The 15,626-nt window shown below is 37.3% G+C and overlaps 1 protein-coding gene across 1 annotated transcript; it reads right to left on the reverse strand.

The window, feature by feature from the left end:
- Window positions 1-10,887: 10,887 nt before the first annotated feature.
- Window positions 10,888-15,367, reverse strand: LOC148831811 (cytochrome P450 7A1-like). Its single transcript, XM_088919742.1, has 6 exons — window positions 15,234-15,367; window positions 14,464-14,704; window positions 13,410-14,020; window positions 12,956-13,086; window positions 12,635-12,813; window positions 10,888-12,026 (listed from the first exon to the last, which is right to left on the reverse strand). Exons 1-6 carry the CDS (start codon window positions 15,314-15,316, stop codon window positions 11,727-11,729), a joined length of 1,545 nt encoding a protein of 514 aa, XP_088775868.1. The 5' UTR covers window positions 15,317-15,367; the 3' UTR covers window positions 10,888-11,726.
- Window positions 15,368-15,626: the final 259 nt, after the last annotated feature.

Genomic DNA, 15,626 nt, shown 5'->3' on the forward strand with positions numbered 1-15,626 from the left:
TGCTACACATTACAATCTATCATATCAAACTATTGAAGTTTGCGATCTGAGCAAACTGAAAAGCTTCCCCTGTGGTGTGAAAAAAGCTGAGATGCCTATGGGCTAAAAGCCCAGAAGGTGTTACTCTGCTGTGGTGGTTACTGGAATTCTTTGTATTAATAGGTCCAGGTGGATTGTGGGCCGTGCAGGAGAGAAATTTGTGAGGTCTCTGTAATGGCTGCCATAATAAAGGCAAAGGTGGTCTCAGAGGAAAATCACTCAATTGTCTGTCACATCTAAACACAGGAAAAAGGACTCTCCCAAACTCACATTTTACATAAAAACATAAGAAAGGTTATAAACGAGGAGTCTATGTCACGAACTGTATTCCCGCGTGCACCTCTCGCCGTCAACACCTGCGCACTAGTTAAGCTATTATCACTTCTCATGCCTTTTCCTATTTATACCCTCTCACTCCTCTCAGTTCCCGCTCACTGTTGAGATCGACTTTTGACTTTCTCTTGTGCGCGTACCTTTCTGACCTGACTTCTGGATACCCGACCCTGTTCAATTTCTGGCTTCGACTTCGTCTCTGTCTAGAGTCTTTTGGATTTGGTTATCTTTCTGACCTGACTTCTGGATACCCAACCCTGTTCAATTTCTGGCTTCGACTTCGTCTCTGTCTAGCGTCTTTTGGATTTGAATACTCTCAACCTGACACTCTGGAAACCTGACCAAGCCTTCCTACCTTGACCTCGTATTCTGCCTTTCGCTCCTGGGATTTGGACCCCAAACTCATTCAAACTACTCTCTCAGCACCGCATAGGGTCCAACCAGTTATTCTCACACGTCCCTAGTGATAACATTGACAGTCTTCTTGGCCTATCTGTCCTATTTGGTAGTTAGTAGTTTCTTGATCCAAGAATCTCATCTTACTGTTTCTTAAAGATAGCTGTGTATCAGTTTCAACCAGAACCGCATCTCTCTGAGTGAGGAAGTGTCTCCTATTCTTGGTTTTGCAGGACCTTGCCCAGGGATCCAGGCACAGTCACTTTGTACATCCTAATGGGGAAAATAAAGTCTGGAGAAAATGAAGAAGCCTTGAGGAGGATTTTCAGGAGCCTTTCATTAGATAGCATGAAGGATTTGTATTGCCAAAACAATTTTTATTTTAAGTGTTGGCATGAATGTCAGAATCACTCGAGAACAAGGAGAACATAAATAATTATTTTTGCTGATAAGACAAAAGCAAGCACTTAATTTTTAAATTCATCAAGTCAAAAACAAAAGTACCGTTGGAAAGGTACCTAGTGTAAGTACTCTAGTAAAAAATTGTGGCATGTATTCACATGTCTTTCGTTTTATTGCACATTAACACATCTTCCTGGGTAATACGCAGTGATGACAGGGAAAAAACAAGCATCTGGTCTGTTCAGTGCTTTTCCCACCACTTTCCTGGTACAGGTTGTTATGTAATCAGTTTCATTATGTGCTTGGAACAAGTCAAATAAAAATATAAAGCAACTGATCACTCTACCTGTCAACTATTATTTATACAGCCTGGAGGAAAAGAAACAGCATTTATTCCAAATGCAGAGAATACAATAAATAATAAAGTGAAGCTGCTCAATGTCTGATTTAACCCTTTGTTATGTCTTCACCCTATTTGAATCCAGCACCTAGTGCAGCAGAGATGTTTTGTTCATGCTCTGCTCAGTTCGTGAGAAGTATGATTGAATGTGTGTTTGTTTTGGGGATTTTTAGTTTAATTTCCAGCTTTATTTTTCTTTTTGAGTTCCACTGAGTTTGGAATAACTAAGTGTTGCCAAACCTAGAATGACAAATCTGATGTACAGTAGAATGACATCTGAATACCTGCTCAGTAGTACTTTCTGTGGCTAATGAACCAAAACCCTTGTGTTTCAATAGGCAACAAGAGATCACATTCACCAGGGTTACATGTAGTGAAAGTCTTATTTTATTACTTATACTAAATGTATTCGGGAGACATGAGTCAGGTTAAATATGCAAGTAATTAAAAATGATGCAATGTCTCCCCTCTCTGTCAATATTGTATCCTTTTCTAAAGTTTGAAATGAAAGTTACCACTTCTGTTGTATCTTATTATTATTCATCTGATGCCATCACAGATTTCATGCCCTTAACACTCCCAATCATTTTTGTGTTAAAACATTTAACTGCTTCTACCCTTATATTTATATTAAAGGGATGTTCTGTTACTTCAGCACAACATAGTAAACCTTATGAAAATGTCTTAAGTGTTAGTTGTTTAAAAACATGCTGTTTGAAGCAAATTAGTTGAATATTTTCAAAGCCTTGAACCTTAAATGTTCATATTGACCTTACAAACAAATGTTGTCTACTTGGCCTATAATTTGGTAGTTAGTTTCTTTGAACATTTTTTCAAGTGCTGGCTTGAATGTCAGAATCACTCGAAAACAAGGAGAACAGAAATCATTATTTTTGCTGATAAGACAAAAGCAAACACTTAAAGAGCTCGTTGGACAGTTTGTACAGACTTCAGTTCTCAGCACATGATCCCTAAAATCCAAATATTGCTCATTTGATTTTCAGTTATATGAACTCTTGACAGATGGTCTCCAAGTTTAAAGATTTACTGCAGTCGTGTTCACAAGACCCAACAAATGGTTTATTTTTTCCAGTAAAGAGAAATAGTATTACTGGGATGGCATAAAGAAGAATGTGTGTCAGTAGAATACGTATGTTGGAAAACAAGAACACAATGTAGAGAAAATGATGCCATTCCAATGACGCAAAAACAGTTACAAAGTGTTTTTAATTTTTGAAACATTCTTGTATGTATCTGGCCGTACAAGATTTTCATGAATTATGAGGAACAGGCTGTGATTAATTAAGCTGGATAGTGGAGAGGATTGTGTCAAATACATGCCTCCACCCAAAGTTTCCAGCCTCAGGTTTTTTAATGCCGACAGTAGGGCAAGGAACAATTCCTCTGTTCCTTCATTTAAGAACACACTGGTCGTCCAGACATGAATTAATTACTACACCTGAGATCCTGACGCACAGAGGTGTAGGGGTTGCTGAGCCAGTTCGAACCAAATCTTGGGCAGATGGGAGAGCAGGAAATCAAATAAGGAAGTGATAGGGTCCATGGCACCTGAAGGTCTGCATAATCATAGTTCTAAAAAAACCACGTTTCCTTCTGATAATCTACTGGGCATACCTGACCCCGACAGAGACAGTGGAAAACTCCCTGGGAGGAGGTTGATGGCAGGGATAAAATGATCTGAGCCTGAACAGAGGGCTCCTCTTCGTATGAGCCCCTCGACACATTACAGACAGCATAAGGAAAGCTGTGGCCTGCCAGACCACAGAAGAGAGGAACTATTGGTCCTGGAACTGCAAACTAATTGAGACATTGGCAGTGGAACGGAGGTCCTGTGCAGAGACCTTAAATACCAGGAGGCAAGGAGCAATGAAACAGGCCAGCTTATTTAGAAAATAAAAAGGGCACTGAAATACTACTAAAGTCTGTTGCTGGTCTGTGCATGCATTGGTGATTCTGGGAGATAAACAGAACCTGTGGTAGAGTATAGGGAGCCTAGCACCCTGCTAGTATTTGCTAGGTGGCATAGTCATACACGAGGTAGGTAGGAATATTTCTTGTTCAAGGGGTCACCTTACCATAACAATTTGTAATTTGAAATATGTTTCTTCCTTTTATTTTCGTTTAGTTTCTCTGTGACATTTACTAAACCCAATGTGGTGCAAAGAAATTATGTACAGCATTTAAAAAAGTGATATTATGCTTTGTTTGCATTGTTTTATCATAAAATACTATAATTTCATTGCAAAATTCACAACTTGATAACAATCACAAATAATATGACTTAGGGAATGACTTAGGGACTTAGGTGTGTATGTTTTTCTTTAAACTACCAATACCAGCAACATACAGTTTACATAATACAGATGCAGCCATTCAAAACACGTGGGGTACTTCACTTCACGGGTGTGTCGCATCAAAACGCAGTATCACGCAGTATCACACGGTGTAACGTGTCATTTGATGTCATACCGGAAAGCATCCAGAATCACACTGTAAAACAGCCAGGAGGAGCCAATAAAGCTTAACCTCTCATGTACAGCATGAGCTTTTAAATTTAAACTGTATTACAGTATGTTAATCATCATACATTAAAAAGTTGGTATATTTTATTAAAAGCAAGATTGCTCAGTTGGGCAAAAGTACACAACCTACCTTTATCATAAATATTTTAATTATGCAGAAATATTTTATGCATCAAAGCCTTTACCGAAGATATTACTAATAGTATTAATAATGAATGACTTTGGACAAGCTGTAAACTCAAAGTATTACGCTGGTCCACATTCTTTCTAACCGTCATTTTAAACAAAAAGACTTATTTTTTTCTTTGACAAACACCACAACATTTCGTTGATCTAACTAACGAGGACAGGACATTAGCTAGCCAATATGATAAAGGAATAAATTACTTTTTTTGTTCATTTCTTTAGCACATTTGTACAAGCACTTGGAAACTGTCCAAGCCCTACTTTGTCAGGCATTTTCTTTTACTATAACGGACATAAAAACTCCCTTGCTTTTAACAAAGCGTTTCATAATTTCTAACAACAAAAATTATTTAAACTGCGACACTTATCATTCAACCAGAGCTCAAAATATCACAAGGATCCTCAAGAGCACAACAAAGACTGTATTAAAAGATACCTGTATCAGATACATGAGAATCCAAGCTTTTTTATCTACGCTTTCTTATCTACACTAAGAAGTAGTCTTTAAAATTTATCACACAGTAAGAAGTCAAATTTCTGGGGTGTCCGTATACCAGAGATTATGGTACCGCTTCAGAAGGGTGTCAGCCAGTCAGATTCCAGGACAGAATTATCTGTTTTATAATCAAGAATATAATATGTAATCACGTATCTAAAGAAATTAATAATGATATTAATTTAAGGATATAAATATCTAAATCTATGTAACTATATAGCTGGTAGTATTACTGTATTTCACTTTCTTTGTAAACATGTTTTGTAAACACCCGAATCGCAGGTGGATTCTGTTTTTTGGTCTGTTATGGTCTGTAGCTCAAATCCTGCTTAAGTAAAAATTAGACACAAGAAGAGTATTATTGGACAATGTTGTGAGGCTCTGGCAGAATTTCTCTGTAAACCGAAGAGTTATAGTGGAGACAGGTTGTGTATCGGTTCTTTTGACACTTGTAAAAAAAACATTCCAACGTTAATGCGACACGGAAAATAATGTGGTGTATTGGTCGTTAGTGAAAAGATTTTATCATTTAATCTCTTTACTGTGCACATTTTAATCTGCTTAGTATTGAATATTTATATGGAATTTTACCACTAAAGAGAAATTTTAGTAGCTAAGCATAAAACGCAGAGGAGCATAACGAAGGTCATAAAGGTCATAAACGATATTAATTTAGGAACATAAACATATTGTAACGCAACGGGGGTTCAGGTGGGTGCCCTTGCCTTCTGCCTACACAAGTCAGCCCCGCTCCGGGGGGGACACGAACACGGGCCTCCGCCATCACTCAACAGGGACCCAGCTTGTTGAGCTAAAGAGAGATCTCTCTACAGCCCAGTGGCTCTAGTCCTGCTATTACAGGGAAGGGCGGTGATGTCACCGCTCTGGTAAGCCGGCTCTTACACACCACTGACAGCCGTATGCGTTACAATATTATGTAAACTGTACAGTATGTTGCTGTTATTGGTATTTTAAAGAAAAAATACACACCAATACTCCATTTCTCCCTAAACATTTTAAGCACCGAAGTCTTACATGTGGTTCCTAAATTAATATCGTTTATGAGCATGTGAAAGGCATGGTGAATCGGAGATTCTCAAAACTTACTTTATATGATTGGAAACGAATACGTGATTGGATCAACAAAAAGCTGTGGTGTTACTTTTTGTCAATGAAAAAATAGTCTTTTTGTTTACAAAGACGGTTACAAAGAAAGTGGACCAGGGTAATACTTTGAGTTTACAGCTTGTCCAAGGTCATTCATTATTAATACTATTAGTAATATCTTCGGTAAAGACTTTGATGCATAAAATATTTCTGCATAATTAAAATATTTATGATAAAGGTAGGTTGTATACTTTTGCCCAACTGAGCAATCTTGCTTTCATAAAATATACCAACTTTTTAATGTATGATGATTAACATACTGTAATACACAGTTTAAATTTAAAAGCTCAAATGCTGTACATGAGAGGTTAAGCTTTATTAGCTCCTCCTGGCGGTTTTACAAGGTGACTCCGGATACTATTAATACAATCTAATTTGCATATGGTAATTTGCGGTAGGACGCAAAATTACGCATTATACCACGTTATGATGCGACACGCCCACCGCGTTATACCGCAGCATACCCCGCTTGTTTTGAATGGCTGCATCTGTATATCCTTATACAGTGAGAGGGAAAGAAAGATTGCACAGTGGGTCAATAGTGTCACTATTATAATATATCTGGCATACCTGAAAAAATGAACAATCAATCATTTTAAAAGTAGGCAGATAGAAAATCTGAATGGCTTGGAATTCTACCTATAGTAAACCCTCTCTGCCCTGACTTCACCTTTTCTGCTAGACAGCAGCATTTATCTCTTGCTTCTTGTTTGCTAACTATTACCTATCTATTAAACTGGCACATCCAATCATTAATGACATCACTTTCATTCAAAGTCCATTCAAAACTAAAAATCAATTCTTTGTGTGTGTGGTGGAGGGGTGAATTCCACCCTAATGTTTTTGGGGTCATTATCACTAAGTAACCCATATAGTAAGACTAGTGACAGTGGACAGCAATTAATACAAGACCTGAGGCTTAACAGAAAAATGAAAGCATGTTTAATTTCTTATTTTTAAGAGTCTTATGAATTATTAAATATGGAATGGGAACCACCTCATATTGGAGTGCAACACCTGATTGGCGTAACACAGCAGTCATTGAGTGCCAACAAATTCAATTATTGATTCACAAAAATTAGTTAAAGAGAAATTTCAGCAGGACAGAAAATGCAAGTCCAGAGTAGGCTGGAGTTACCATCCCTGATCTTGGGAATACTACCTTGGGATGTTTAATGACTTCAGATTAAATTTGAAATATAAGAAATGTATCCTTATGTCTAAATCAAATGATTGCTTTTGTCATAAATAAATCCCACATGGCATATGGTTCCAGTCATCATACCAATCCTACGTGCAGCATGGTCTGCCAAAAAAAGAATCTCCATCAAGGAGGTTAGTTGTATTCTGGCGAGCTCATTTCTCTGGAAAAGCTGCAAACATTTTTAAGATATATGTAGCCCGGGAAAGAACACACCGTACTACAATAAACTTAAATGGGGATTCTTTTTATTCTGGATCTGCATGAAATCATAAAAATGAGTGGTTGTATTATTTTCTGTTACAGAACTTAGATTTGATGCAGTATAACCTTTAACCCGAAAGATTCACATAGATATACATGGAGATATACACACACCAGGATGCACAAAGTGCTACTAAAATAACAAAGACAAAGGAAAAGATATGGTAGTGGCAATTTCCTTTAATCTCGTTAAATCCAAGACGCACAGAATATCACAGTCTTCTTTTAACACGCTCTCTGCATTCACATCACACAGAGCCACACACCAAGCTCAACTTTACGATGTCCACTTCCACAATTACTGGCGCACTGACGTCATTCATACGTGCGTGTCTTAAAGCGACAGCTACCAATTTCAGTGTCAGATTTCAAATATCCACTCTGTAATCACCCGGTTACATATATTTATTATATATTCAGAATCTAATCAGACTGGCCATAGATGAGAGGCCATTTTACTCATCTGTTTCTGTTGCTTATAGTCCCATAGTCTTGACAGTACTAGAAATTACCAGCCCTGGAAAAGAGCAGCCATTTAGAGCAGCCATTCACGTCTTTGGGAGGTGGCATTGGAGCACCCACTGAAAACCAACATGAACACAGAGAACATTCAAACTCTCACTGTTACACCTGGGCTAGGATCATTTCCAGTCCGGGGGTTGCCACTGACAACCAGCACATTTTCACAAGGTCTCAGGATCTGAACCCGTGCAAACACAGCTGGGACGGGATGCCTTTCCAGGCCACCTTCATTTTTTCAATCGGATGGCCAATCATTCAATTAGCTCCAGAAACAAACTATTTAATGCTTTCTCTCTGCTCATCTCACTGCTCTGACATTGAGTGAGCTCCTGTGTCAGCTACACTTCTGCAGTTAACTGTGCCAAGCATTTTTTCTATGGGAGCCCTGAAAGAGCAGGAACCTTTTACCCTGCTGTATTCCCTTCTGCTTATGGAACTTTTTTGCCTGCAGCTTTTTCTCCTACTTCTGTTCATTCCTGTGGTCTTTTATTCAGCATCCACTCACCAGCTCCCTCTGCTGCCTCCAGTGAGACAGTTTGTTCCTCAGCTGGGAGAATAAGCCTTAAGGGTTAACCTTTTTTTTACTACTGTCTACCAAGCAGTTTCCAGACTATTTAACTATTTGCCACAACCATGCAATTTGCAGCACACAGTAACACACACTGACAGGCATTCTAAGAAAGAATAAACCTTTAAGCCATGAAGAGATAGTGCTCACCTCACTGCTCTGACATTGAATGAGCTCCACCCTTCTCCTGTAGAGCCCAACTTCAGCAGGTCATATAAGACACAATGAAATCACCTGTTTCTAAAGACTTAGAACAATTTGATTGCAATCAGTTGCAATCATTGTCCATCCATCCATTTTCTGACCACTTTATCTAATGCAGTGTCGCAAGGGAACCAGAGCCTATGCTGGCAAGCAATGAACATGAGGCAGGATACACCTTGGACGGGCAGTGAGTCCCTCACAAGGCACACACAAACACAAAGAAATGCTCATACTCACATCTAGGACCAATTTTCCCAGAAGCCAATTATTTCTTTTACCTACCAGTATTTCTTTTGGATTGTGGAAGGAAACTGGAGGATCCGGATGAAACTCATGTGAACACAGAAGAACGTACAAACTGCAAACATACAGTATAGCACCCTAGGTCCAGAATTCAATCCAGGGCTCCAGGCTGTGAGGCAGCAATGCTAACCACTGTGCCACTGTACCGCTTTGTTGCCCTTGTTAAGTCAGGCTATGTAGAAATAATTTGAAAGAGAAACCCTCAAGGTAAATGTGCTGCTTAGCAGCTTATGTTGGCCTCAAAGTTAACGTCTTGTAGACTTCAGTCTGTGCACAGTTTGTCTGCATTGAGTCTGGCTCACATTGTTATTTGATGTAACCAGGCATTCCCAAAGGCATTTGGTAAATATTAGTGGAGCTATGATATGCAATCTTCACCAGCTCCTACCAAGATGGCAAAACATTTACTGAACTGAGGCTCCATGTCCTCTACACAACAAAGCAAATGGAGCTTATCTCTTCATAAGGAATTGAATGTGATCTAACAGTTAAAATACAAATTAAAGCACCGAGACAAACTCAAACAGGGTTTCACTTAGTAGATGCTTTTCCCATTGGTATTTTTCATTTCAACAATTTGTCACAATGCTAAATCTAACACAACAAAAATGAAAGAAAAAAATATTCTCAACATTCTAAAATGCATTCTAAAACCAAAAACCTATAAAGAAAATCCTAATTTTCCACACCACATTATACAGTGGAATGTTATTGTGTTGAAAAATGTTTGAACAAAGGATATGAATTTATTTTGTTTATGCAGAGGATATTAGATGATTTCCTATTAAGGAAATTATTTGTCAGACAATATCTAGCTGAACAATGCTGTTTGCTTTCTTAAAATGATATGAATATGTTGATGCTGCTGACCACTGGCTGATTTCGAATGGTTTTCCATTGCACATGTGTGGTGAAACTCTAAACACATGATTACATAACAACATCCTTGGTTGCAGTAGTAGCCCAAGCATTGTATGAGAGCAGGAATGGGAATTTAAGGAAATTAAGTGAAAAGGTTATAGTTTAATAACTACTATTAAGTGCAGGGCAGTATTCTATAAGACATTAAAACTGTACATCTGAAAAGCAAAATAAGTAGTGGAGAGAGAAACATGATGTTTGGTATCTGTGAATCAAAAGGTGGAAAACAACAATGATCAACTAGCTCATTCCAGCAAGTCACATTACTCTCTCCAAATGAGCTAACCTGGTTTCAATTTAGATTTAAATCAATCAATTTAATAAACACCATGTGGCACATTGCGGTAAGAAAAATATGTCTGTCAGAATGCTTTTCTCAGTTTAACTGGGTTTAAATTGGGTAAAAATGAGTTCAAGAGCTTGTGCATTCCAGTAAAATTGCATGGCCTTGTAATAAAGCCCTTATTTTACTTTTCTGACTATTGTATGTCACTTCAGCTCTGATACATTTGGAGAGGTACTCCAAACAAGCTTTCAGACTGTGGTATTTTACTGAATCTAAAAAATCTCATTCTTATATTAAAACCACATACTTGCACATTTTTCCAACACTGTAAATGTTAATCTCAATAAGCATTTTCCAATGTTTATACAAGACACTCAAATGGTAGTGTAACACAATGCCTCAATCCTATGGAAATTAATTAAAAGTTGGATGTTTATATATGTTTTAACATTCTTCTTTTATGTATTTCCATACAATGGAGTGCCTGGCGTGGTTTAAATCATGGAATCATAACTAAAATATTGTTTGAATAGTTTATTAACTTAAAAAAGTCATTGGAAAAATGGTAAAATAATTTCTAACACATTAAAACTCTCATATAAATTTAGGCATATCCTTTGTTTAAGTTCCAAAAACTACTTTATTATTCTCAGTATATTTTCTGCAGTTGTAACAGTAAGGTTGCGTTACAATAAAAAAAAGCATTTTCCATTTAATAACAAAATTTTATAAAATAAAATACAATTTTTCCATTGTAGATAACATTGAATGACATGGCTCACTCAAAATATGGTTTAAATAATATTTTAAAACATTTCAAAATAATCTTTTTCAATATCTATTTTGATAAAAAATCTTGACACATAAAGACCAAAGCAGATGATTGAAATACTCTTCATATTAAAACTATCATGCCTTTAACATATATTTAGATACAATTTGAAAATTGGCCTTGTTCCTTGTAGTGAGGGTTCAGCATCGCTGGTACTTACCTGTCTCCTGTTGTCATAACTCTTTACTCTATCTCTCAAAATAACTTCCCGTGTGAACTCTATAGAGAGCTATATAGTCTCCTAGTGAATAAACCCGACCACTGAATCACCATTTGTAAATGAGCCAAATGAACAACACAGAATCTGTTTATACTGTCAGTAGCAGCAAGGCCAAGCACTTTTCATAATGGTAAAGCAATGTATGTCAGTATAATTTAATCATCTGTGCCTGTTGGATTTAATAGTTTTCACTTTGATACATGTTTGATGTATGTTTCTTCAAAGTTTGATATTCTACATCATAACATGAAAATATAATATTACTGAGAAGGAGTTGTGTAATGCATGGTAATGAGTCTCTTGTAATTCTATTTTCAAAACAATAACACAGAAATATTAAAGTTGATATACAGTATATATACTTTATGTACACAAGTATGGGTCAGTTATGAGCATAATATACAGTATTTACAGTTGCATTTCAGAAATAAATAAGCACTTTTTTATAAACCCTTCAGTCTGTACCTAAAATCAACATCGTATGTAGGCTGTAAAATACCCAGTCCGGCACGAGACTGATCCAATGGAGGGATTTTCACATTTGGATCTAAAAGCTCCATGTCAAAGTAGGAAAGCAACAAAGACAGGAACTGCTTGATTTCATGAACAGCAAAAAACCTTCCAGGACATTTTGTCACTCCAGATCCAAAGGGCATGTAATAATATCTTAGTTTGCGACCATTCCTGCAAAAGGATGTTTTCTCTTGTCCATTTTCATCCAGGTATCTGTCATATTTAAATGTCTGTGGATAAATAAATAAAAAAAACAATATTATCGTGTGATTAAATAATCCATAAACAGTGTTTAGGCTAAGTAAAAGGTACAGCTAAGTAAAAGGTAAATATTCATGAATGTTTCATATACAGTAGACTGAAATATAAAGCTAAAAAACACTGCCATAACTCCTTGATAAACACTACACAACACAATGAAAAGAAATGCATAAAAACCATGTAGCAAAATAAAATGTCACATGAACATATTAGGACCACTGTTACTGAACTGCATCTGCAGAACATTTTGTCATCTCTCAAGTCCTCAGTGGCAATGACCATCCCTTTCACCTGACCTCTCCATCTGGAGTTTAGCTTTCAGCTGAAACTATATTATTACATGAGGCAGATAGTATAAACCAAAACTTTTTTCTCTTTAACCTCTCTCTCATACAAATAAAAGAAAACACACAAACTTCCAAGGTGTGATGATGTTTTTTTTAGCCTCATTCAATAAAATTTTGCTTCTACAACAATTCAGTGCAATTGATCTATTGGCAAAGCAAATTTCAGATTAGTGGTACAGTATTGTAAGCCTTATCTATGCAAATATTTAGAGCAAATATTTTGGACAAACCAGAGGATCTTCATAAATTTCTGGATCAAAGTGCAGTAACTGTGGATAAAGGGCTATCACATCATCTTTCCGGATGCTGTAGGATTCATTGTTATCCAAGTGCAGCAGAAAGTTGTTTTTGGCAATTCTGACATTGAGGGATGCACTGGATAGCCTCATCGATTCTTTGATGATGCTGTCTGCAAAAACAATATCATGAATAACAGAAGAGATCAGGTTAATCTAACATTTCACATTTTAAAATTGAATTAGTTTGTAGTCTCACATTTTACTGTAAACTACAGTGGGTTAAAATACACATTTTAATTAAGCTGGACGTACCCAATACAGGCATGTTATCTAGTTGTGTCCTGTTTAAAAAGATATGGGTGCCATCTATGCTTGCTCTCTGGCCAGAATCCTCCAGTATCCTCTTCACTTCATCACTTGCAGCTTTCATTGCTTTAGGACACCTGTGAAGGAGTGGAAGATTAAACTGTAGGTAGCATTGAGTCTATGCAAGTTAGGCATCCTGAAAGTCTAGTTAGCTCTTCATATAACCAGCAATGTTTTCTTCTATACTATATTAGAAATTCTATCCATTATTCACAAGTTTTTACATTATTCATTATTTTTTTTGCTAACATAATTGCAGACTGTTAAACATGAGTGAGACACTATTGCAAAATAAAATAAATATATTTGTCAAAGTTCAAATCTACACTACTGTATGTATCTACTTAGCACTTCCTTATTCTGGTCTACTTTAGATTCGCCAGCTTGAAAAAATACGTACCTGATGAGATAGAACAGAGTCCAGAAAGTGGCTGGCAATGTGTTGGCTTGTGATGCCCACAGCAGGGCTACATGGGTTCGGGCTTTACTCATATCATTGAAGGTGGACAAGGTGTCATTCAGAATCATTCTGAGAGAAATTAAATCAGACATATTCGTCCTTTTGCTGAGGTTTTCATGAAGGAGGGTCTTCGCCAGGTTCTCTCTTGCACTGTGAGCACTTTTGAAAACATGGATGGGCAGACCGGCGACAAGAGCTGGGAAGATCTTGTCAAACTCTTTGAAATTTTCAAGGGCGTTCAGTACCAGTGCCTTCTGAGCCTCCTGTCGGGCAAGGTTCTTGTCTTCTTGAGGATTGAGCTCTTTGCCAAACAGGGTCAAATAGCCAGCCTCAAACATCACCTTGTAGCAGAAGGCAAAGATCCCGTCTGTGACCCAGTCGTTTGAGTTCATTTTCAGTGTGCTTGACTGCAGCATGACACACTGGAGGTTTTCCATCATGTTCTCAACCAGAGATTGCAAAGCATCCCCCTGCAGTGTCTTGATAAACGTCTGGTGCAAGTTTTCTGTGGTAAAGCCATCGTTTGGATCCATGCTTTCATGCCCAAAAGCCTGGGAAAAATAAATATTAATGTGATCAAACTCCTCATTCTTTATATTTTTATTTTATTAAGTTGCACTGAGACTTGACTCAGAGAGATTGACTTCATAAAAGAAATGGGAGATATGAGATTTTTCTACCTACTGTATCTGGCTTTTACAAAATTAAACAGAATTTATTATTGACATTTTGTATTTGTTACATGTTAAAAGATACAAGTTATTCTGAAACCATTCTGAAATACTCAGTTATCTAGTTTATTTAAAAGTCCTTTTTGTGCATGATTAGATGCATTCTAACACTGTCAATTTGTCTGTTCTTGTAATAAATGGTATTCCCTTCTCTTAAAAAGCCTATTTACCTATTTTATTTTATGCAGTGCTTCTTTATGAACAATAACCTGATGATTAAAAACAATCTCTGTTAAGGTACATTTAAAGTATCAATCTGTTACCTTGGCAGAGGCAGCAAAGTGAAATTTCTTCCAGTCCAGATGCCTACCCTGGCGGATCACAGAGTGGTATGAGAAAGGGTCTGTGAGGAAATGAACATATTGGCCTGCGATTTTGCATGTGAAGATGTGCCCATACTTCTTCTGTCGGCTCCGAAGGAACTCGAGTGGGTTGGCACCAAACTGGAGGGCACAGCCAAGGTAGGGAATGAGACCACTCTCTACCGGGGGCTCTCCTGGACGCCTGACAAATTAAACAGATTTAATTGAATCACCCTGTCACCCTCTGCCCATGTTTTCCCTGCTGGGCTGTTCCTTAAAGGAAACTGAAAGAATGGGAGAATACCTAAAGGTTTTGAAAACAGCATGTTTATCACAATGAAGGGATGGGTTTGATATGTTTAAATGTTGTCTTTTTTTCCTCACACCCACAGTTTTAACATATTAAAAATGTGTCACAGAATAAAAGAGCCACATGCAGTCCAAAAAAGAGAAATGCTCAATTGTGCTGATGGCAAATATGTTGTTTCAAAACTCTGGTTTTGTGCTGAAGGTACTGTATGAACACTACACACAGTCTGTGGTGAATCTCTAAGATGTATTTTTTGTCGTTAGGTGCACTCAAAAATTAATAAAACAAAGTAAAATATTATTTCCACAAACTTCAAAGCAATTTTGAGCATTGAGTATAAGACACTACAGAATATTGGTGGTGTAAGTATAGCACAATAGTGCAAAACCCAGATGCACAAAAAAGCCAGTAGTGTATTTACCTTCTGCGGATCCCCAGAATCAGCCACAAGCAGCAACAAAGCCAAACTACAACTCCCCAGATCAAGGCTATGCTTAGAATCATTGTTAGTGTGGAATATGAGAGGCAGGGCTGGAAGAGAGATTCTAAAAGATGCACAAGCCTTTTATGACGAAGTGTGGTGCCTCACTTTATACAGTACTACATCCTAAGCCACGACTACTCCAGTGAGAAAATGAATGATTAACGTATCTGATGATGACCTATCCCCTTACATGTTAAAGTGTCAAATGCCTCTAGAAAATCAGGGAATGTACAATGGCATATTGTCCTTGAACTAGGTCCATGGACACTAACACCAAAGACGATAGAGAGCCGTATAGATAATTTATCTCAGTTGGTAAACAATCTCAAG

This window comes from Atractosteus spatula, chromosome 6 (genome assembly GCF_055471065.1).
Source record: "Atractosteus spatula isolate fAtrSpa1 chromosome 6, fAtrSpa1.hap1, whole genome shotgun sequence".
Classification (NCBI taxonomy): domain Eukaryota; kingdom Metazoa; phylum Chordata; class Actinopteri; order Semionotiformes; family Lepisosteidae; genus Atractosteus; species Atractosteus spatula.